The 24809-nt window shown below is 39.1% G+C and overlaps 1 protein-coding gene across 10 annotated transcripts in view; it reads left to right on the top strand.

The window, feature by feature from the left end:
• Mpdz (multiple PDZ domain crumbs cell polarity complex component) overlaps window positions 1-24449 on the top strand; it is a 143520-nt gene extending 119071 nt beyond the window's left edge. For 3 of the 10 annotated variants that reach the window (XM_045145861.1, XM_045145872.1, XM_045145854.1), the window contains 16 exons: window positions 2307-2399; window positions 2492-2566; window positions 3837-4002; window positions 6635-6780; window positions 8302-8385; window positions 8539-8732; window positions 10740-10887; window positions 15219-15305; window positions 16068-16158; window positions 17086-17129; window positions 17869-17991; window positions 18427-18528; window positions 19191-19295; window positions 20027-20139; window positions 21035-21158; window positions 23058-24449. In XM_045145861.1, the coding sequence (XP_045001796.1) occupies window positions 2307-2399; window positions 2492-2566; window positions 3837-4002; window positions 6635-6780; window positions 8302-8385; window positions 8539-8732; window positions 10740-10887; window positions 15219-15305; window positions 16068-16158; window positions 17086-17129; window positions 17869-17991; window positions 18427-18528; window positions 19191-19295; window positions 20027-20139; window positions 21035-21158; window positions 23058-23204 (1842 nt within the window). In that variant the 3' untranslated portion in view covers window positions 23205-24449. The remainder of the gene's footprint in view (window positions 1-2306; window positions 2400-2491; window positions 2567-3836; window positions 4003-6634; window positions 6781-8301; window positions 8386-8538; window positions 8733-10739; window positions 10888-15218; window positions 15306-16067; window positions 16159-17085; window positions 17130-17868; window positions 17992-18426; window positions 18529-19190; window positions 19296-20026; window positions 20140-21034; window positions 21159-23057) is intronic. The other 7 variants (XM_045145896.1, XM_045145881.1, XM_045145879.1 and 4 more) reach the window with 3 other exon arrangements.
• The last annotated feature ends 360 nt before the right edge of the window (window positions 24450-24809 follow it).

Raw genomic sequence — 24809 nt, 5'->3', positions numbered from 1 at the left:
CACAGCCATGCAGTGTGTTGATCCCATGTTTGGCTGCCAGCCATAGGTGGTGCCTGTGTCACCTCTTCTTCATGTGGTTGGTGTAGGGGTGTGAGTGCATGTTCCAGCCTTATCTTCAAAAATGCCAGGATTCATCCTAAGTGGACCAGCACAGATCATATGCCTAATCTTCAGTCAGGGCTATGGCCATGGGAATAGAGTTGTAGAATTGGCTTGGCTTATTCAGATCCCATCTGTGGAGATACTTATCTGTCTATATATAACAGATTACCACAAAATGTAACACACTTAAACAATGGGCATTTCTGAGGGAGGAATTTGGAACAGTGAAGCTAGGGGATCTCCTGTGCAGTGAGGGCTGTGGTCATTTTAACGTTCAACTTCAGCTGATCATCGCTTCCACTTTGAAGGCAATTTTCCAAAGTAACTATGAGTGAGAAGCCTCATCCATCCTAATATAGCTGCTTAAGTTTCCCCAGGACATGGCGTTTGGCTTTTCACAGAACTGTTGAGTACAGAAAGGCAGCACGGAATAAGCCACGGTGTCTCTTTGAAATAGCTGTGAAGGTGCACACTATCATGTCTCCTTTTTTAAAAAAAAAAAAAAATTTATTTATTTATTTGAGAGTGACAGGCAGAGAGAGAAAGAGGCAGAGAGAGAGAGAGAGAGAGAGAGAGAGAGAGAGGGGGAGAGAGAGAGAGAGAGAGAGAGAGGGAGAGAATGGGCGCGCCAGGGCCTCCAGCCACTGCAAACGAACTCCAGATGTGTGCACCCCCTTGTGCATCTGGCTAACGTGGGTCCTGGGGAATCAAGCCTTGAACCGGGGTCCCTAGGCTTCACAGGCAAGCGCTTAACCACTAAGCCATCTCTCCAGCCCATGACTCCTTTGTTTTGACTGCTACAATTAAGTCAATAAGTCTGGCCCAGTCTCTTAGGCTCACTGGCTTGAAGGAGGAATATCAAAGAGTTTCTGCTCATATTTTAAAATCACCACTGGAGTGAGGAGAGAACAAATAGAGGTGAAGGGAAAAGGGGAGAAAGATGAGGACAGTCAGTAAAGGTGGTGCAGTGGGGGTGGGTATTTCACTGAAAACCCACTTGTTATGTCAAACAGCGTAAAATGGAAGTGGGTGTACAGAGTTGAATAAAGAATTGGTAAATGTCTTACGTCCTGATAATTTTTTTTAAGTAAAAGATATTATTTGACTAAGAAAATTTAGCTTCTTTTTAGGTTTTTGTATCAAGGGTTAGTGACATTAAGTGACAGATCCAAATTCATACAGGTAAGTAGAAAGAGATTGAGAGCCAGTGCAGTCTTCTCTGTCCTACACATAGGACTCATTGCCTGGAAGGAGGTGGTGGAGAGAAATGTCCATGACTGAAACGCAGCAGGCCTTAGTAATCTGCTGGTGGAAAGCCACCATATTAACCTTTTGTAGAATGGCAAAGTCTTGCTTTGATGTTATAGTCAGAACCATAAATTTCCCTGGTGGCAAGCTTGGCTCCCACGAATATGTTTCTGAGAAACCATGGCACATTTCCCTCTTCTCTATTTTACTTCTTGTGAATTTCCCCAAGATGAAGACTACACTTCAAAAAGTTACTAGGTCTGGCCACAATCAAAACTTAAGACTGTATTTTAATTTTATTAAAAGAAACATTTAAGAAAGGTAAAAGCCACTATTATTGAACATGTGGTTTTGATTTTTCAAGATGTGGGAACTGTGTAGACCAAGTTGGAGTGGCTCTGCAGCCTTGGCACATTTCCAGGACGTGTCTGGCACAGAGGCACTTTCATTCTGCAGCAAGTGACACTGCTGTGGAGAAAGGTCTCCGGGGGTTCTAGCCCAGAAAGGACCAAGCATGTGACAATCAGTCTTCTAAAGGAAGGTGGTGGCAGAGAGGAACTATGGAGCCTGGCCTGATGCTTGTCTCTGAGCTGAAGCAAGAGAAGCCAGTGCAGGATAAGCTGCTTGGTTTTCACTGGCTCACTCAGCCAGCCAGCTATACCATTAGATACCTGCTGGTGTCTAATGCTATAGTGAGTTATTCAGTGAAGCTTTGCTGTTTATAAAGTTGCCAAAGATGTTGGTGCAAGGGAGGAGTGAAATCACTTAACTCTAGAGGATAGTTTTTCCCATTAGAAAATTTGAAGTTTGCTTAAGAAAAGAAGAAATTACGCTAGCAGGTTTTAGAAAGAGTTTCAGTTGCTTCCACAGACAGTTATGTTCAGACATCAGGCTTTCCACCTGGAGAAACCCAGTCTGCTTCAAGTCTCTGATTGATCCTGTGTTTACTTCTCTAGGATCAAGGGGGTCTGGGCATTGCTGTGAGTGAAGAAGATACACTCAGTGGAGTTGTCATACAAAGTTTAACCGAGAATGGGGGTGCAGCCAAGGTGAGCTCTACTTTCTTACTGGTATTAAATGGGGGAAGGGAGAATTACTCTGGAAAAAGTCACTCAACCAATATCTCCTACATTCCACTTAGGATGGGCGGCTCAAAGTTGGGGATCGGATCTTGGCTGTAGATGATGAAGTTGTTGTTGGCTGTCCTGTGGAAAAGGTACTTTTTTAAAAAAATAATTTACTTATTTGAAAGAGAGAGGGGTGATGGGTGCATCAGGGCCTCTAGCCACTACAAACAAACTCCAGATACATGCACCACACTGTGCATCTGGCTTATATGGGCACTGGGGACTAGAACCTGAGTCCCTGAGCTATACAGACAAGTGCCTTAACCACTAATCCATCTCTCTAGCCCCCTCCCCCCAAATGTACTTTTGTCACAATAAACCAGATGACCCTGTCATCCCATCCTTGGGCTCAGTTCAAGTGAGGAAAAAGGGAACATAGAGAACTAAGGATGGGTAGATATATTCTGGAAGAAAAGAAAGGACCTTTAAGGTCTTCAGTTTTTGCTTTCTGTTTCCCAGTAAAGTGATGTTATGTTAATGCATGGTAAGTCTATATCTGCTGGATAAATGTCATTTTTGTTTCCCCTTGAGAATCATGGAAACTACTAAGTTACTGCTCACTTCATGATAGAACTAATGGGATAGTTTCTTATGAATGTTTACTACCATTAGTACTTACTCTACACATCACGTAAATAAATTTTGAGACTTGGCCATTATATACCTAACATTTATTGGTGTTGGACAGCTCTTTGTAGCTGAGTTTTCTCCCCAGAAGTGCTCATAACATGTTCCTGGAGTCTCACTGAGGTCATTCAGAGATAAATAACGCAATCAAGGGGTGCTGTGTTCTATTTCCCCTTCCAGGGCAGTTGATCATGTTTCCACTTCTGCATTGGCCAGCAATCCGCATAAATCCATTTTTAAAACATTGATTGTAACAACTATATATCTTGTGTCATTTTCTTTTCTATCCATTTGCCTTGATTTTTCTGTTGTGTAGTTCTCCTGTCTTGCTTACAGCATGTGTGTTTCATTGTGTTCCTATTTCATTGCAGCTGTTTGTGTAAGTTGTTGCTTCAGATTCTTTGTAGAACGAGAGAGCAAATCAATTACCCATTATCTTCTAACAAGAAGAATCAAAGAAATGTAAGGTTGAGGGCCCCTCTCCCTTCAAAGCAAGAATCCTGTCAGAACTAGAGTAGATATACAATAGAAATAAACCACTTGCTAAACACCAGAGGAAAACCAGAAGCATTTCTTCCTTAACCTCTCAAGCTTCACAAGGAAACCGTTTAGCCCCATCTCTTCTCTGAGGACATGCAGATCTGGGCGCCAGCAGTTCTGAGGACTTGTCCTTGTATACCTCCACTTACTTGTATTTGAATTTTTTTCTCCCCCACACCAATACCCTGTCAGTTTATTAGCCTTCTGAAGACACCAAAGACAACGGTAAAACTGACAATTCAAGCAGAGAATCCAGCTTCCCAGGCTATTTCTTCAGCAGTGACCTCAACCAGTGGAGAAAGAAAGAACAGCTCCCAGTCTCCTGCCCTCTCTGAGCTGGACGCGGAGGCCACCAGAAGTAAGGGCTTATGTATCTCTGCACGTAAGCCGAACTCCGCCGAGGTCCCCTCCCTGGGCACAGGTGCCTGCCTGCGGGCGGAGAGTGGGGGCCACTGTTTGAAGGGCTGAGCAAGCCCTTTGGTGAGAGTCATGGACCACTGGGCAGAGACTTGTGTGCTGTACCCAGCCTTGGTACTTTATGAAGCCAGCTGCCTCTTCCTGTTTCAGTTTCTTCCTTCCTCTCTAAAGCAAGGAAGTGGGAGCTTTGCCCCTGAAGGGGACCTGCAATCATAGATATCTAACTATTGGATTAGAACCACCAATCTGTAGTTTCTGTTTATGTTGGGAAGGTAACATCTGTAAGCCTCAGTTTCCTATCTAGTGATAGAAAGCCATTTTTACAATTAGGATTAGCACTGTGCTTTAAACATAGGCTTTTTTTGTGTCATGCAAAGGTTTGGGAGAGACCTTTCTTGGCCTGTAATACAAATTGAAACATTCAGTCCTTCAAATAGACATTTAAGGAGAAACTAGTTGAAAACATTTATAATCCAATTGGACAAGGTAGTCTTAAAGCAATATGTCTCTCACAGTAGTCCTGTATTTAGAAAGATTAGAGAACTCGCTGAATTCATTTTGAAAAGTATGTGGGTGCATGTGCACGTACACCGGTGTGTGCATGGATTAAGCCCAGAGGTTGACATTGTCTTCCTCGATCATTCTTGGTTAAGTTTATTGAGACACAATTTCTCACTTAAACCCAGAGCTCACAAACGAGCTAGCTGACTTTTATCTCTGCCTCCTGAGTACTGGGATTACAGGTGGGCTGCCATGCCTGCCTTTACTTATATGCGTTCTGGGGATCCCAATTCTGTGCCATCTCGAAGCCCTTGTTAAAACATTTAAAAAATATTTTTAGTTATTTATTTTAGAAAAAAAAAAAAGAAAGAGGCAGACAGAGAAAGAGTATGGGCATGCAAGAGCCTCCTGCCACTGCAAACAAACTCCAGATGCATATGCCACCTTGCACATCTGTCTTTACATGGGTATGAAGGAATTGAACCCAGGCCATCAGGCATGTAAGAAATGCCCTTATCTACTTATCTACTGAGCCATATCTCTAGTCGCCCTTTTAAAACATTTTAATGGAATTTTTCTCATTTTTAAATTTTATGTTGGTTCCTTAAAAGCATATACAAAATATGAAATGCTAAATGAAAATTTAACATGATGAAAATAGTCATACACCTGTTCATACCATTTTTGGAATAAGAAAATAGTCTGTTTCTGATTTCCTTAACAGAGAGCATCTTGTCTAAAGCACACACTCCAACAAGCATCCTAGACTTCCCAAAGCATGCTCTATTGGCTGTGTGCCCTTTGCTGTATTACAAACATATGATACAATATGAACACTCATGAAAGAAGGTGTGGCCTTATCTTCTTGTTTTCTCAGGGTCTATATGCTCTAGGATTTGATATCAGAGTTTATGAAAACATCAAATAAGACTCAAAGAGAAAGTTGGAAGTGTGTCTGTGGATATTTATGCATATATTTACATATGCAATTATGCTCAGAATTGCTTACATAGAAAAGAAGAAAGAAAACAAAACACATAAGTCTGTGCAAAGCAGGCACCAGGACCCAACTTAGGAATATGCTGTGTTCTTTCTTAAATATGCTTCTGTCTCTGCAAGGTTCTCAATTCTGAGTTGCAAAAATTTTTATTTCAGATACATACTTTTAAAATTATGAATGACAAGGTTTATTTTAGGGAGCTAGGATCTAGAGGGAAGGCAAGTGGAAAGGCTAAAGCCAAAAGAAGTTCTCCCTTTTCCCAGATTGTTGGGAAGGGGGAGGGAAGAAAACTTCCCTCATATCACTGTGGAGGAAGCCTCCAGGAAAAGCACACATCATGAAGTGGAAGGCACAGCAAGAGAGCCCAGCCCAAAAGATCCATCTTCACATAGTGGGTCAGAGAACACAGAGATGGTTAGGGGCTCAGAGCTTAAACAGAGATCATACATGTGACCCAATGACGAAGTTGGAAATCACCCACCTCTGCAAAAAGAAATTCTCCCCCTTCCCCATTGGGAATGGGGAGAGGAAATCAAGGAGGTCTCTGTCTCTCTCTGTCTGGCCCTCCACACCACACACACACACACACACACACACACACACACACACACCCATAGTGAAAGAGTCAAGAGCTTACTCACGTGGCCAAGAGGGTCTAGGAGCCATAGAGGCAAGGGCTAAGAGTTGAAAAGAGGCCGAGAGAGCCATACATGCATGCTAGTCAGGATCAAGGAGACTTTGTGGTTCCCCAAGAATACCAGAGTTTCACTTGGACTCTCAGTTCTCCCTTCATGCCCTGTTCTTTACCTCTCTAACAATTTAAAATGCAGAATGGTTTCAAAAATCACAAGTAATTTATTCCTGGAAACTAGTTTTATAATAATGAGTTTATCATATTGCTTTGATATTTTTAAACACCAAATATTTAAAATGTTTTAAAGCAAATTTAAAGTTTCCTTTTTCCCATCTGCTTCCTTGATCCATCCACAAAGGCCATCTTATGCTGAGTTTGATGTATATGGTTTCTAGTGAGTTTTAGTGGAATCTCATTTTGTTTTAAATTTATTTTTAGACACAAGTAGGTCATCAACACCTGCCATCTCTGCCTCTGACCCTGCCACCTGCCCCATCATCCCCGGGTGTGAGACAACAATTGAGATTTCCAAAGGGCGAACAGGTCTGGGCCTGAGCATCGTTGGGGGCTCTGACACGCTGTTGGTGAGTAACCAAAGGGGCTCCCGCCTGCAGGCAGCCCTCAGATGGTTCTGACAGACTGTGACAAGGAGATTGTTGCCAGTTTTATCAAATGTGATATAAAGGCTTAGCAAAGTCTGTCATAGTTACTTCAACTTATTGGAAAAATATTCAGTTGAAGACATGGATTATTACTTTTAATAAGAAAATACTGGGCTAGAGAGATGGCTTAGCAGTTAAGCACTTGCCTTTGAAGCCTTAAGAACCCTGCTTCAAGGCTTGATTCCCCAGGACCCACGTTAGCCAGATAGATGCACAAGGAGGTGCATGTGTCTGGAGTTCATTTGCAGTGGCTGAAAGCCCTGGTGCGCCCATTCTGTCTCCCTCCTTCTCTCTCCCTGTCTCTCTTTCTCTCTCTTTCTGTCACTCTCAAATAAATAAATAAAAATGAACAAAAAAAATTTTTTTAAAAGAAAATACTCAAAAAGACTACTGTACTGGTGACTTTTAGTTTTCAGAATGTTTTTATCAGTTCATCAATCAACATATTTTAAATTTCCTTTTATATCTGTTAGGTTGGTCCCATATTAAGAAAAATCTGAAATACTTTATAGAAAAAATTTTCATTTGTCAAAAACATTTGAAAGTCCTTTCATTTATCAATTGGAATGGTGCAGTCTATTATATCATATACTTATGATTTATAAATTGTGTAAGTTTTTTCTTTAAACTTCTTTATAGTTGGAAAAATACATATTTCTTTGAGCCTTTTAGGAAAAGAAAAAAAAGATTGTATTAGTCAGAATTCGCCAGCAGAGCAGAGCTATAGCTTGAGTGTATACTACCAAGGGGTTCATTCGATTGGCATGCACATATGTGATGGGAAGTCCACCAGTGGCTGGCTGCAGGCTGGAGAAGCTGAGAACCTAGTAGCTTCTACTGTAGAAGGCTGGAGGCCTCAATAGTTCTGATCTGACACTCAAGGCCTGGGTGACTTCTGAAGAGTCCACACTGGAAGCACAAAGAAGCTGGGTTCTAATAGTGGCAACTGTAGATGCACTAACTTGCAAGGAGTAAAGACAGGCAAGCAAAGTCATGCCTTTTCCTCAGACCTCTTGATATCTGAGCTGATTCCTGAAAATGCCTTCACAGACCTTTCCAGAGAGTATATCTCTAGCTTGATTGTTGACCCAGTCAAATTCACAGTCAACATTAACCTTAACAGCTGGGCATGGTGGTGCACGCCTTTAATCCCAGCACTCAGGAGACAAAGGTAAGAGGATTGTTGTGAGTTTGAGGCCACCCTGAGACTCCATAGTTAATTCCAGGTCAACCTGGGCTAGAGTGAGACCCTACCTCAAAAATACACACACACACACACACACACAATCACACACACAGATTAATCTTAATGATTGTACTGTTACACATTGCCTTACATTGTGATAAGAGGTTCACAGTGTGGACCCAGCAAGTACATAATCTTTTTGGCTGTCTGTGAAGTACCCTGTGGAGAGTGAGATAAAGCCTGTGTTTGTGCCCTAGGGTGCTATTATTATCCATGAAGTTTATGAAGAAGGAGCAGCATGTAAAGATGGAAGACTCTGGGCTGGAGACCAGATTTTAGAGGTACAAAGTGTTCATTTTGGACCTTCCAAAGTAGGAGAAAGGCAGTGGGAGGTTGGGTTTGTCTTGACTTTTTTCTCTAACACTCCCTCTCTCCTCCTCAATTCTTCACTAAACCCACCTGACTCTCACCACCAGCATCCTGTTTCTCTGCAGGTGAATGGAATTGACTTGAGAAAAGCCACGCATGATGAAGCAATCAACGTCCTGAGACAGACCCCACAGAGAGTGCGGCTGACACTCTACCGAGACGAGGCCCCATACAGGGAGGAGGACGGGTGTGATGCGCTCACCATCGAGCTGCAGAAGAAGCCAGGGAAAGGCCTGGGATTGAGTATTGTTGGCAAAAGGTGTGCTGGGAAGCAAGACCCCAGGGCTACTTTGAAACCGCAGTCGTGGTGGAATCTGTGGACGGCTTGTGTTCCACAAGCAGCTGGCATTGGCCTCGTCATTAGGGGAGCAAACAGTCCCTATTTTTGAATGTCCAGTCTTCATCCGCATGGCACTGGGTTTGCAGACATTAAAGGTGTAGGATTGAAGAGGTGTCAGAATCTCACACCATGCTCACAAAGAGCTGCTGAGGTTGGGCAATGTGTGGCAAGGTCAGAGTCCCTGAAAGGAGACTCCAAGGAGCCACTGTGTGATGCTATGGTGGAGAAGCCTAAATTGCAGTGGAGACTCTGGGATACTGCATATGCCAGGAGCCTGGGAGGTCTTTTGAGAAAAGGCACGCAGGGAGGGAACTCGCCCTGGGAGAGAGGCCACGTGAGTAGCAGGCAGCAAGGCTGGACGTGGTAGGACTACTCAAGCCATTCGGAACCCAGCTAATTGCCTCACATTAACCAGTGCTAAGTTCCATAAGCACTTCTCCCTTTTCTTTTTTTAAATTTATTTATTTATTTATTTGAGAGCGACAGACACAGAGAGAAAGACAGATAGAGGGAGAGAGAGAATGGGAGCGCCAGGGCTTCCAGCCTCTGCAAACGAACTACAGATGCGTGCGCCCCCTTGTGCATCTGGCTAACGTGGGACCTGGGGAACCAAGCCTCGAACCGGGGTCCTTAGGCTTCACAGGCAAGCTCTTAACTGCTAAGCCATCTCTCCAGCCCCACTTCTCCCTTTTTGTAAGCCCCATGAAGAGCAGAATATTTCAAATAGTTCAACAAATGAAGTCAGAAGTCAGGAAAACATGGCTCTGTCATCTGCAGTGGCCACAAGTTTCCATCAGCCTGCTTTAGGCCTCATATCCACAGGTTCAGAAGAACACCCCAATGAGTCAGCAGTCTGTGACTTTTGTGTCAGACTACCCTTTCACGATTGAGGTTTGGGGATGTCCAAGCCATCAGCTGCTCACCTGGTGTTCCAGTAGCATGTCTGCCTTAGAATTAACAGTCCATTTCTACTGATTTGTTTTTAGAGACTATCAAAGACTAATCTGTTTTCAAATCACAGAGAAAATATCGTGTGCTATTTGAATATAAGTTGGATAGTAGAAATAGACATGCTTTTGGTAATACAGCATCAGTAGTCCAAATCGTGTGAAACACGATGAACTTAAAATTCACTTTGGATACAAGACTACTACAACATGTGGGGCTACCCAAATTCTATAAAAATTGCTAGTAATTAATCATTTTGTCCTTGGGAAGACTATTCAGACAGTCTGATGTATCATTTTAAGACTAAGAAAGCCCAAATCACATGAACTGATGGTATGTTTGAGGTCATGATTCAGTGCTCACCATATACTTCCATTTATGGTTACCTTTGTATCTTAACAACAAATTTCAGCATGTTGTGTTAAGATTTATAGTACTTCATTTCAAATAAACCTGTCATGTGTGAAAGCTAACCAAATGAATTACAAGGCACCATGTTAATGGTGGTTATGTTTTATGTAATAAATGGTTTCAGTTTATTATGTGTTCTTTTATATTTTGGATAATGATAACTATGTTCATGATAATAACATAATCACAGGGTCATAGGTCACTATCAGGTGATGGCTTCATTATGTTTTAGAAAGAATAATGGATCTAATTCTTAACAGTTGACTCTTAAGTGCCAGTTTTATCATTTGCTAGCTGTGATCCATAAACTAAGAGTCATAGTACCCACTTACATTCACAGTCTGTAACTACCAAGAAGTGTGCTTGTGAAAGTTTATCAGAGTATAAAATACCATATTAAGGCAGAATTCATGACTTCTTGTAATTGTATTACAATAATGTTGTAGTAAGCACTGATCAAAATAATAAAACTCAAAAATTGATACCAAGATGTCAAGAAAAAGTGAATTTTTCGTTAAGCATCACATTACAGTTGCGATTAATGCTGACATCCAGCCTTGTTTGCAGAAACGATACTGGGGTGTTTGTGTCAGACATTGTCAAAGGAGGCATTGCGGATGCTGATGGAAGGCTCATGCAGGGGGACCAGATCCTGATGGTGAATGGAGAAGATGTTCGTGACGCCACCCAGGAAGCTGTGGCTGCTTTGCTAAAGGTAAGATCAATGTGAAAGAAGAAGGAACTCACACTGAATTGCTGTGATTCAGTTACTGATTCCTTTGGATTTCAAGTCATCTCAAATAAATATGCGATGCCATGCTTTACTGACAGAGCTGTAGCCAGTAAAGTTATGCTTGCTATTTACTGTGTTGTGTTGTTATGCATTCATTTAGTGAAAATGTTAACAGGAATTAGTGGTTGAGTATTTTAAATAATAGCCAGTCTTCTTATCATTGAACTTTGGAAGAAAAATATATAAATCACAAATGTATCAACATATACTCTTCCCTCTCTCCTTCTGGATTTATTCTTAATGATCTCTGGTTTAAGTGAAAGCTCTTAAAGAATTGCTCAAGGCTGAGACCTTATAGGAGGCCACATGGGTGCCCACAGCACCTGACGATCATGTTGTCTGCTTTTCCTGTTAGCCCTCCCTGAGTCCTTTGTGGACACAACACAGTTCATATTTTCATGAATCCTGATGAATAGTGTGACATAGAATGCAGCAGAATGTTGTCCTTTGTGTCTTACAAAGGAATGTTTGTCCCATTTCTTGTTTTCAGTCAAAGCCTATTTTAAATTTCATGATGTGACAGGTTTGGATGGGTTGTCCGCATGCAATGAAGGTAATTTAATGCAAATTCACCCTGCAACACCTTCAATGGAAGTTGCTCTGGAAACCATAAGGACTCATCCCTAGACATCATTTTTAGCTTAAGTGATTTTACCTTGTGAAGTAGATTTCCTCCCAAGGAAGCTTTACATGAAGGGTTACGTGAAAAGGCAGAAGTCATACTTCATAGTTGGTTTAAAAATCAACTGTAAAGTACAGAATAGTTGCTTAGAAATATGATTCTTGGGACTATAGACCTTATTCCCTATTAGAGAAAATTTCAATTTCTAGAGAGGAGTTGTGTACCTATAAATAAGTAAGACATTACTGAGTGCACTTTCCTTTACCTGACGTGTATTTTGACCTGAAGAAATATACTTCAGCATTGCCTAGAAAACCCCTATCTTCACTCATGCCACACCTGGCTCCATGTTAGCAAGAGCCTGTGCGTTGGCTCTGGGGTGGGTGAGGCTTCCAGGCTTCTGGCACCCACAAGAGCTGGTCTCTTGGGCTGGGATTCTCTGTGGCATTTTGCAGGTGAGGGTTCTGTTCACCCTGTGGTTTCAGTGGGGCCTAGTAAATGAATGTACATGAATGTAATTATTATTGAAGCACACATTACTCCTTCCACTTCTTAGTGTTAGTAATCAAAGCAAGTAATCAGATTTTTTTTTTTTTTTTTTTTTTATGGAGACACTTTGAGACAGAGTCTTACTCTGTAGCCCAAGTTGGCATGGAACTAATGAAAAGCTACACGCCTCATACTCCTGGATGCTGAAATGATAGCTGTGAGCCACCATGCTTGGCTAGTAGCTGAAATTCTTTAAGGAGGAATCACTTCCTTTTAGAAATAAATCATAAACAATTGTTAGCCCTGCAAGATATTTATGTCTTAAAGAAATAGAGAAAGAAGTATCCTAAAGACAAGAGGAATCATTTTTTTTTAATTTATTTATTTGAGAGCGACAGACACAGAGAGAAAGACAGATAGAGGGAGAGAGAGAGAATGGGCGCGCCAGGGCTTCCAGCCTCTGCAAACGAACTCCAGACGTGTGCGCCCCCTTGTGTATCTGGCTAATGTGGGACCTGGGGAACCGAACCTTGAACTGGGGTCCTTAGGCTTCATAGGCAAGTGCTTAACCGCTAAGCCATCTCTCCAGCCCAAGAGGAATCATTTTAAAATCAGTTCAACCAGCTATTTCAAAAATCAGCTTGATAGTATATAATACAAAACTAAAATATTTATGCCAAAAATATATTTATGTGTGCACATTTGGTTTCGATCCTGCTGGTTGCTGGTGCAATTTTGTCTTAGCAATTCTTCATTTAAAAATTACTCTCAGGCTGGAGAGATGGCTTAGCAGTGAAAGCACTTGCCTGCAAAGTCTAAGGAACCAGGTTTGATTCCACAGTACCCTGTAAGCCAGATGCACAAGGAGGTATATATGTCTGGAGTTCATTTGCAGTGTGGCTAGAAGGCCCTGAAATACCCATTCTCTCTGTGTATCTACTTCTTTTTCCCCTCTAAAATAAATATATAAAATAAAAAAATAATTCTCAATATACAAATCAGTTATGTGTAAATTTCACTGAAGTGTTATTTGTAATAATAAGAAAATTGGAAGCAATATAACCGACAACAAAAAAAAAAAAAACAACCCCACACCAATTTTGGTATACATTCCAAAGTTTCATGACAGGCACATATCAGCATAAAATGATATTCATGACAACTGTGTTATCCAGTCCCCTGTGAGATTAATCTCTGGTCATCAATTTGACAAGAATTGCCACCACCATAGTGACAGATCTCTTGGGCTGTCTGACAGGGATTTTCTAGATAGATTAGCTGAGGTGGGAAGACTCACCCTATGAGTAGTGCTATTTCATGGGATGGGGTCCTGGACTAACTTAAAAGGAGAGAGCTAGCAGACCACTAGCATCCATTGCTCTACTCTTCCTCCTTACTGATAAGACCATGTGACACCAGCTTCCTGCTCCTGCCATGCTTTCAGCCACCCTGATAGACACTATCCTCTAGAACAATACTCCAGAAAATAAAAACCTTTGTTTCCTTAAGCTGCTTCTGGTTGGGTATTTTGTTCCAGCAATGAGAAAGTAACTGACCTATACCCCCAAATATGTACCAGTGGAGAGCATTTCTATACAACTATGTAAAATAAAGCATTAAAAGGGTTTTTATGGTACTTGGAATTAATTAAAGCTAGGTCCTCACCTATTTTTGGCAAATACTTTCCCTTTAGATCTATATCCCCTTGCCTTTGCTTACTTGGTATTTTGAAGCAGGCTCTGGCCAGAGTGCCCAAGCTGGTCTTGAACTAATGAACCTCCTCTTTCAGTCCGCTAAATAGATAGGATGACAGGTTGACAGCAGCAGGCCCTGTAAGTCTTAGAAGCTTTATAACAGCAAGTATGAAGTAATTGTTGCAAGTACCCATTACCCGCTTTCATTTCACATTTTATTTTCAGGGCTTTATGAGAATTAATAGCTTTTATCATGGAAAGATTACCTTAAAATTATTAATCATAACCAAAGCCCCGGAACCTTGAAGAAAAATGTAATTGGTAGATGAAAGAGGCATAACATCCCACCATGGACAAATAGTATATGCACTTGCTGACCTCGGCAGTCAGGCAAGGAGAAAAACATTTTTAAAAAAAGGTCTCAGAAGAGTTTTCTGAGTTCTGGGCTACAAAAACCTTGAATCAACAAAAACTCAAGTCTTGACCTTTCAGAGTTTTTCATGGATCAATAATTTGTTGAAGAGAACAGTTCCTTTTCTACTTTCCTTATGTGCAGCAGAACCATGTTGTTGCCCAGTATTGATTCTACCAAAACTTTGTACAAGACCTTGTCATGGACTCCTTCTCACGTCTAATAATTTTCTACCTCTAGAAGGCAGGGTAACAAGAATGCCAAGTTTAGATATCCATTATGATCACACAGCTAATCAATCACAGTCTGATGTAAGCCAATGTGCCTGTCTCCATGTCTGCCCTTTAGTTGTAAGGAACGTTAATGATATTGTTTTCAGTTCTTACATTGTCTCTATAGTGCATTTATGTAAGTGTTGCATAATAGATATACTCAGCTACAGTACAGCAAAAAAAAACTGTTCCAAGTATCTGAATACTTCTTCTAGTAAGAGAAGAATCAGTTGTGTGATGGTAACTACAGCTAATGTTTGCACTTTCAACCTTAGTAAAATTGTCTTCATGTACACTATGAAGTGCTAAAACATTTGGGGATTGTGACTGCTCCTTATTATTTTTGTTAGTTTCAGTCTTTTAAAAACAAAACCTTTTCCAAAAAGAATTGGAAATACTATTGTCTGTGGAAATCCCCGAAGAAAAATGCCTTTCAAAACTCAATGTTAAGAAGTACAATGGTTCCCTAAAAATGGTTTTGAATTTTAGAATTTTGTTTTAAAGGCATGAGAGAGGGCTTAGCAGTTAAGATGCTTGCCTACAAAGCCAAAGGACCTCAGTTTGATTCCCCAGGACCCATGTAATCCAGATGCACAAGGTGGTGCATGCATCTGGAGTTCATTTGCAAAGGCTGGAAACCCTGGTGCACCCATTCTCTCTCTCTCTTCCTCTTTCCCTGCCTCAAATAAATAAATACAATATTAAAAAATAAAAATAAAAAAGAATTTTCTTTTAAATATTTCCATAAATAACCCCTCCCTCAGTGTTCCCTAGGCACAGTAACTCTAGAAGTTGGAAGAGTCAAAGCTGGCCCGTTCCATTCAGAGAGGAGAGCATCGGAAAGTAGCCAGGTGGGTAGCCTGGGAGCTCATTAGGACTACCAGTCCACATGCCAAGAGGAGCTCAGAGATGGCTGGAGGCATAGTCTATCCAGGGTCACAGGTGCAGTCTGTCACTAAGTGCAGAGTCTGAGATGAGGAACAAGAGGTGGGAGTGGACAAGTAGGAAAGGTATAACTTGGGTTTTTCAGCCATTCTGAGGATCTGTGCTCCAAGCATTCTTTTTCCATAATCTCAAGAGTAAAGCCACCTAATGAACATGTGCAAAGTCCATCAAGATGGCTTATTTTAAGCTATTGTGTAACAGATATCAATATTTGACTGGAAAACCGAGTAGGTAAACGATAAATGCTTATCACCATGTATGAAAATATGATGTTAAAATAATGTGATTTTTGGCAAGCCTCTCTCCTAAGTCTTGTCCTCTTAGAACAGAATTTAATTATATCAGTGTATCCCTGAAGACCACTTACTAACTTTCTTAACTATCACCATGAAGTTCCTAGTCTTTATTAAAGTGCTGGTCCTTCAAGAATGGTATTATGAAAATCCACTAAAATTTAAAATGGGTTGAAATCAACTTCAGCTACCATTTTAGCTTAAACTGTATATACCATTAGACAAATTATTCCTTAAAAAGAAAAAAAATCAGGTAGAACTATTCTTAAGTTACTGTTTACATTATCGAATGCTACCATTGCTCACCTATATTTCTCCTTAGATGAAATAAATTAAGTTCCACAACTTTCTGAAGTTACTGTTCTATATTTGTAGGTGAGTGAAAGCAGCTTGTCATCTTTCACTCTTCCACTTTCTGGAATAAATACATCTGAAGCACTAGAAAGTAACTCAAAGAAGAATACATGTAAGCATGGTTGAATATTTTAAATATGATTTATTGGTCTGAGTCTTGGCTGTGAAATCTGGCATTATACACACACACACACACACACACACACACACACACACACACATATATATATATATATATATATATATATATATATATATACAGTTTACTTCTGAGAACTTTTCCTCCCACAAACCATGCATTGGCCAAAACTTTGAACTAGTAACACTGGTCTATGGCCACTTTGCCTATTTGATGTTTGCCCTACATGTTTCAGGAAATATTAACATTAGAATTCCATAAGGCTTTTCTTAGCATTCAGATCAGTGTGTTGGATTTTGTTCCCTTTGTCTGTTGACTATAAATAACTCCAGAAAATCAGAAAATACCACTAAGTGAAGCCTGCTTTTTCCAGAGATAATGAGCACACAATGATAAAATGAATACAGTCCTTCTACTATAGGGAATCGTGAAGCAGAGGGGCTTTTGCTTGATGTACTGGTTGAGAGGCGTTCTCATTCAAGACACTAGCCATATGGCAGTCTCTATTTGCAATGTGACTAATATTCTAGAGTTACACACTTAAGTCCATGAGTTTTTTTCTTTCTGATGCATCTATGACTTTATTCCTCTCAGCTGTGCATGCATCTTTCTGTCCAAAGTACATTTTGTACTTGGCTCATTTCAAGTGGATTATACAGTTATATAATCAATGCTTACATGAGAAGGATTACTTGGAATGGTATACAGAATTTTCCCAGCTGAAGAAATAGAGTTCTTTGTGAGATAGATTTAATCATGTATAGTGCTAGTAACTATGTTCTTTCAAAAAGCAAACAAAAAAAGATAATCCTGTTAGTGCCATCCAGTTCCATGTAATGTTAAAATTATAATGAGCATAAAATACTGTAATAACTATAGTCTATGTTTTTGTTTTTATAGTATCATCTGAAATACAGGGATTAAGAACAGTTGAAATAAAAAAGGTAATTTTTGTACATTCTGACACATCTTCATCTGTATTTTCCTGTTTACTATTTAATTGTTTTGTAGTACCCATGTGAAACGTGTGTGATCATGTTGTAAATGGTAGAAATAATAACTCAGTGTAACTCAGTCTTTGCTTTGACTTTAAAATTTGACATATACATGTCCATACATATACGTGTGTGTGTGTGTGTGTATAAAAATCATCTGCGGTCTCGCACTCCTCATATTGACAACAAAGCCTTTCCCATCACCAGATACTCTGTCAGCCTAGCCCAAGAGAGGAGATAAAAGAATGACTTATTGAGTCTTTGCTGCATACTACACACTCTTCCTAATATCACCCTGGCTTCATGGCCACAGCAGCCCTCTGTGAGAGTCGTTGTGACCTCATCTTACAATTGAAGACCCTATAATTTACTAGGAACAGTGGGCTTACTCCTGGTCCAGCACTTGGAAGTGTAGATCTGACTTTGAACACAGGTCTCTGAGTAACAGATAGGATCTTCTCACTTTGTGGGTTTATAGTTCCTCGGCATTATTTCCATAGGTGTATCTGACAGCTGTACCTCCTTTCTGTCCTAGATTACTGTGTCCTATCAAGTGATTCACTTTTCTGAAATGCTTTCCCCACCCTCACATTAGTTTATCCAATTGACAATAGAAAACTGTGCCAAATAATGAACCAAAGCTAATTAAAAGTACTACTTTGACCAAAATGTATCTATTCCATGTCAGGGACCTACAGACTCCTTGGGGATCAGCATTGCCGGAGGAGTAGGCAGCCCACTTGGAGATGTTCCTATATTTATTGCAATGATGCACCCAACTGGTGTTGCGGCTCAAACCCAGAAACTCAGGGTAAGCCTTACTAATAGCCACAGCAATACTATCAAATCCAGCTTTACAAATCTGCACAGTGCTCACTGTATGTATCTGCTTTGAAGTCATCTAATCAAGCCATAGCAGGGCTAGATATAGGTAAAGGAATATGAAAACAAAAGGAATAAAATGGTACTATCGAATACATGTAAGAAAATTAAAGAGGAAGATGTATATGTATATCAGTAAATTTTATCGATGTTTTAAGACTCTATGAAATACATTGAAAGAAAATATATTCTGAATACTAGAATGATGTAAAGCTGTTCCTTTTTATATATTTTGTTGTTTTAAATTCTGTTTTAACCTTATTAAATTGAAAAATACCATTTATTTACATTTTGTTATAAATTTTGAAAGTTTACTACAAATTATGACACAAAATCTTGTAAAGCATACCAAATTTGTTTCTAGGTTGAAGGATTTCCCAAATGTACCACACATGTTAAGTGCCCAACACCAACCTCACAGGCAACTCAGAGTCTCTCAAGTCGTCTGCAATACCTCATGCCATATGTAAGGTCTCTAGCATAACCATATCATAGTTTAAATAGCCTCAAATTTGGGAATGATTCAGCCTCTTTTGATTTCTGAACTTATGACAGACATATAGAAACTGATTTTACACATAGCACATTGGTTGGTAAACTGTCCAGTAAGTCAGAAATGAATGTTTTAGATTCTAGGACATAGGAATCTCTGCTCAGCTCTACCCTGTGAAACATTCACATTAACACAGCTGTGTTCCAGCTAGATTTCAGTAACCAAAGCAGGCCATATTCCAGACTTGCCCTGCCAGCCTTGTTTTGCCAACCCCTGACTTACAGTGTAATTTAACAATTATGCTGATAACACCAAAGGAATTTCTGGCTTCCAAAAGAACCTGATGTTTTATGATCTTAATAATAAGTAATTTTTTTTTTTCTTACCCAGGAGAAATAAGAAAGGAAGAGCAACTTTCTTTTCATCACACTCTCCTGTGGAACTCTAGGAATCATGATATGATGAACTTTTTGCAGTTATTGCTTAGCCTTCTTGACTAAGTGGTTTCCTTGGAAATGTCAGTGGCTGGTGGCAGTCTACTTGTGAGGAGGAGAACTACTCTGGTCTCTAGGATCTTCTCTGTGTGGTAGCTTCAGCAGGTGGCTTTAGCAGGTGGTTCTTTCTCTCACTTACAGGTTGGGGACAGGATTGTCACCATTGGTGGCACAACCACTGAGGGCATGACTCACACGCAAGCAGTTAACTTACTGAAAAATGCCTCTGGCTCCATTGAAATGCAGGTAATATTTTTTACCCAATATACTATTCAGAGCATGGGGGTCTCGATGTTACAGGAGCTTTGATAATAAAAAAAGATTGTCTCCTGCTATTATTTTATTGAGCATATCCTTGAACATTCTTAACTAAATTGAAAACTCTGAGAGCATATAATGAAACACATGCTATAACACTTTTATCCTGATGAATTTATTGTTTATTATAATATCTTATACCTGAGGGGAAAATGCAAGGCCTTATAGTAAGTGATCAAATTTTAAGTGGTGGCCCAGTAGCTTGTCTTTGAAGATCTTTGAAAAATAATTGCTGAAGATCATGTCTTAAAAACATCAAAATCCAGTTGTAGTGGCACACACATTTAATCCCAACACTCAGGAGTTAGAGGTAGGACTGGACCACTGTAAGTTCAAGGCCAGCCTGGGACTACAGAGTGAGTTCCAGGTCAGCCTGGGCTACAGTGAGATCCTGCCTCCAAAGCAAACAAACAAACAAAAAAAAAAAATGAAAACATTATATAATTAAACTGTTATATTTCTATTTTCAGGTCAGTTAAGAAATCTCTAGACATTGTGAAATTCTTTTTCCTTTGGCTGTATTTTAATTATTTCTGTGATTTAGTAGACAATAACATATGCATTTTAGGCCAACTAACTTTTCTGGAGAAAAATAATTGGTGTCTTTATTGCCACATGAGCATGTGTTATTTTGGTCTTTACTCTTTTCCCCTGTGCAGGTGGTTGCTGGAGGAGACGTGAGTGTGGTCACAGGTCATCAGCAGGAGCCTGTCAATTCTAATCTTTCTTTCACTGGGCTGACGTCAACCGGTATATTTCAGGATGATTTAGGGTGAGCATATATATTTTACAGGTTGTGTACATTTGCTGCTTCTGGGTGAAAGCTTTCTGACAATTGCATCAACTGCCCCATATTTTTACAGCCACATAGAAATAAACTAATAGGAGAGGAGGGACAACAAAGATAAATCAAGTGCTTTGAACTGTCAGGTTATGATGTAGATTTAGATAATGAGAAATAAAGAGATTATAGACAGATATCTGTGCATCTTCCTACCATTCCCACATTTTCAGATTTCCTTTATTTTATTTTATTTTATTTTTGTTTTGTGTTTTGAGATAGGGCATTATTCTAGCCCAGGTTGACCTGGAATTTACTATGGAGTCCCAGGGTTGCCTCAGAAATATAAATGTCCAGTCTTTTTCATTTATTAAAAATTTTTCTATATTGGCAAATGTCACTGAATACAAAAGCATTAGAAAACAGGAAAAGAGGAATATTGGAACTTTTAAATCAGTTGACCCAGCTTTTATATTGTTTATCATTGTTTTTTCTCTCTCTGTGGTTGGGAACACTGGCATTTATGGCTTATTCCATAGTAATCCCCTGAACATTAGTCCTGCCCACATAAACTGCACAAGGAAAAAACTTTGCTGTGTCATGAGCACATGCAGTGAGTACCTGTAAGTGAGCAATAGAATTTGGGTGTTAAGTAAGATCTCATGAGATTACATGTTTCAGATACTGTGCACAGCATGAACTGAGAATTTAAACAACCCACCGAATGACTTATCCTCTCCATCAGGGACACAGAGAAGCATGCCAGACCTAGCTAGAGGTCAGCTAATGAGCAACTTACAGACTCAGGGAGATGTGTGCATGCACATGTGCACACATATGTGCAGAAGTAAATCTTAACCCTCTTATTTCCTTCCCTTTTCTGTAGACCCCCACAGTGTAAGTCTATAGCACTAGAACGAGGCCCAGATGGCTTAGGCTTCAGTATCGTGGGAGGATATGGCAGCCCTCATGGAGACTTACCCATTTATGTTAAAACAGTATTTGCAAAGGTAAGCTTGCAAATTTTAGCCATTCTCTTGCCTGATAAACACTCATTAACACTGGTCAGCAGCTGGCTTATTAGTTTATGACCTGAGGTAATGCCAAATGCTTAACAGTTGATCATTTTCTTTCTAAACTCCCTACAGGAACATGTCATTAAATACTTTTGTCCAATTTGAGGCTTTAAAGGAAAATAGGCTCAAGTTGAAATTTGGTAAAATCTCTACAGTCTACATGAAAGTACTAATGATTTTTTATTAGTAAAACCTGTTATTTTCATTTGAGAAAAAGTTGTACATGGCCATCTTTTGAAATTATATAAAATATGGGCATTATATAGAGTATGATATTTTTGAACTATTTAAAAGCACTCAAATTACATGTGTAAATTAACTAACAATGCATTTAATTTGTAAATTTAATTTCATTGAACAAAATAGAAAAATATTTTTTTAATTTAAGGAATATCCAGAAAACCTGTCATGTATAGTAAATCACCATTCAAAATCATGGGATTTAATTATTTTTAAAAATAGTAACATTTTTATATTATTTTAATCACACACTAACCGGTCCTATCTTAAGAATGTTAAGAATAAGAGTAAGGATATTGAAATTTTGCTGAAGATATTAAAATAATAAAAACACATATAATGATTATAATTCTGTTATTTCCAAGGGCTACAAAGTTGAACAATATTGCATGCATGAAAACAAAACAAAATTACAAATTATACAGTGTAAAGGAACAAAATCTATGTCAGGGTTGTTTATTTGATTCAAGGACTTAAGTGCTGTGGTCATTCATTTTCTGGAAGATTCATGTTATTATGTTAGAGAAAAATATTACTATTGTCAATCAACTTAAAGTACTGTATTTTCAGCAAGCCAGTTATAGGTTTAATTTAGGATTTTTAACAAAAACTATCGGTATGTCCAAAAATATAAACAGCATTAACCATTGAATAGAAGTGTCATGCAATCCTTTCTGTTTGTATAGGAACAATTTATTTAAGGCATGCTAGTTAGAACATATTTTATGATAGTCATCATTATAGGCTCCTCATTAACCTTTCCATATTTTTAATCTTGTATTTAATTGCATAATTATCTTCTATGAGCATGTGTTAAGATGGGGTTCTTTTTTAAACAGCAATGTCTGTGTTTAACCATAATTATTTAGGGCCTATAGAAATAGGAAGACTCTTATCTACCTTCAGAAGTAAGAACCATGACAGCTTGAGCCATCTTTATTTTCAAGGCCAAGAGCTTCTTTGAAAAATAGAAAGAACTACAATTAGCAGTGGTTTGGGGAAGTTGGAAAGGTATTGCTAAAGATGGAATCCAACCTCTGTCCTGGGGGACAAGCACTGTACCACTGAGAGCATCCCAGCTCCAGTGCTGGCTTTCACTCTTCCCTTGTGCCTTAGCATGCCCTGCTCATCGTGCACATCGATGTTATGTTTCTATAAATCTTTGGGTTTGTAATCCATACCTTTATGGCAAAGCTGCTTTTGTTCTTACTAGCCTTTGGTCTTCTTTCTCTGGATCTTCTTTAGAGGGTAGCAAACCCTAGATCCTAGGAAATCATCCTTACTCAGCAGATTCCCAAATATTCATTAATTTAAGTTTCCACCAAGGGCCATGCTAAACAACCAAAAGAGAACAGAAAGAAGAAAAACGTCATCCAGTTATTGATTGCTCAATTCTGTCACAAATTGGAATCTCAGTGCTAAAATCACTCAGGAAAAAGGCCTCTTTGTATGTTCTCCATGTCTGCTGATGTGGACTACTCGCAGCAGCACCTGTGTACACATAGGACAGTTTTCGCTCCTGTCTGGATCCTCTGTGTGGCACTGTGAAGCTGTGTTTGGTGAGCAGTCAGTAAGCCTGTTTTATCCTTGCAGGGGGCAGCCTCGGAAGATGGACGTCTTAGAAGGGGTGATCAGATCATTGCTGTCAACGGGCAGAGTCTAGAAGGGGTCACCCATGAAGAAGCTGTGGCCATCCTTAAGCGAACAAAAGGCACTGTCACTCTGATGGTTCTCTCCTGAACTGGCTGACCAACAGCTCTGAATTGGCCCAACCCCTCCTCTACCTCTGTTTGGAAGGGGAATGGAACTGAACTACCCTCTTGGGTGACTGTTTCTTCTATGTTGTCTTCCTGGGGGAAACTACAAGGGAGATGTCACATTTAAGTTTGTTGTTCTTTCTTGCACATGATTTTCTTATGAGTAATCTAACATCAGTTTTCCTTGCCCCTTGCATTTTGTGAACATAAACTCAAGAACAAAGAATATTTGCATAGGTAAAATAAAGCTACTTTTTATTTTGAAGATATCTCATATGTTATAGTCACATAAGCAAAAGTTATAAGTTCTTGTTGTCAGTAAAGAAGGAAAAGTCGTTCTAAAACTAACCAAGAGAAATGGTTTCAGCAAATTAGGGTGAAAAGAGGAACTATAAAATAAGGAAAAAAGTGAGTTTTATAAAAACGCCTCAATCTAATGACTCATTTTCATTCCCTACCACAAACTTCTTTTTTTAAAAAAGGCAAGACTTAAATATTCTTAGTATCTCAAAATTATTAAAACCACAAAAACTTGTATCATCTCACCACCACTGATATATATTTTCACTGATATATATTTGCTAAAATTGTTTATCAGTGTTCAGAAAATATCCAAAGGAATCGTGTTTAATGCACATCTTGGATTTCATTTACATTTTTGACCCATTGTATTTTCATGTTGTTATAAGTGAAATGTTGATGCTTCCCCATGTTAACTGCAGTTTTTCTAGAAAGCAACTACACTAACAATGAGGGACATAAAAGGATCCCAGAATTGTAAAGTGCAAATTTTAACAACTGATGTAACAGCAGTGTTCATGCACTATGCAAGTGGGCTTCAGTTAGTATTAATCTTAATGGCAGAGAAAAAGCAATGCATCAGTGATTATTTCACGTGTACGCCATTAGTAAATTGAGATAAAAATTAAGAGGATTAACATGACTTCATTCCATTGCCTCATATTAGCATCTTACAATACAATAGTTTAAGACTACAGGAAACAGATGGAGCTGTTTATTGAGACAACTGGTGAGGAATTATCATGTGTTCAATCCCATTTTAGAGTGTGAAACTCCTACATTAGAATATATAAAGTCACTTAAAACTATCTATATTTGTAACAGAAGTAGTGTACAGATATTTTATTACAACATTTTTGTGTAAATGTAGAATTAACTTGAATAAATAAGATGTTTCAGTGGTGTGCAAATAAAAGTATACAATTTTTGTTTGTTCTTTTTTACTGGGGAAGTATTTATACTTCAAAATTTACTGTTTAAAGTGGGGTTTTATCATGTGTACCCAAGGCTGCAATTAGAAGAATTCTGGGAAACAGCATTATGAAAACTTGATATCAGATGCCTTATGATACTGAGAAGATGGCATTATAGGAAGAGTTGTAGGCATTTTTCTGGATTGTTATTAGTGCAGTAATATTGCAAGTTATCCTTAGATTGGAAAGGAAAGCATATTCAGATAGAAACAATCATGATAAAAATTTTTTTAATGTACATGAAAAGTTTGCTTTGTGTACTGAACAAGGAATTGGGCAATATTTGTCTTACTAATTACAACTCAGAGTACCTA

Source organism: Jaculus jaculus, chromosome 1, assembly GCF_020740685.1.
Source record: "Jaculus jaculus isolate mJacJac1 chromosome 1, mJacJac1.mat.Y.cur, whole genome shotgun sequence".
NCBI classification, from domain to species: domain Eukaryota; kingdom Metazoa; phylum Chordata; class Mammalia; order Rodentia; family Dipodidae; genus Jaculus; species Jaculus jaculus.
The sequence above is the reverse complement of the archived record's forward strand: the minus strand, read 5'-3'. Positions and strand labels throughout refer to the sequence as shown.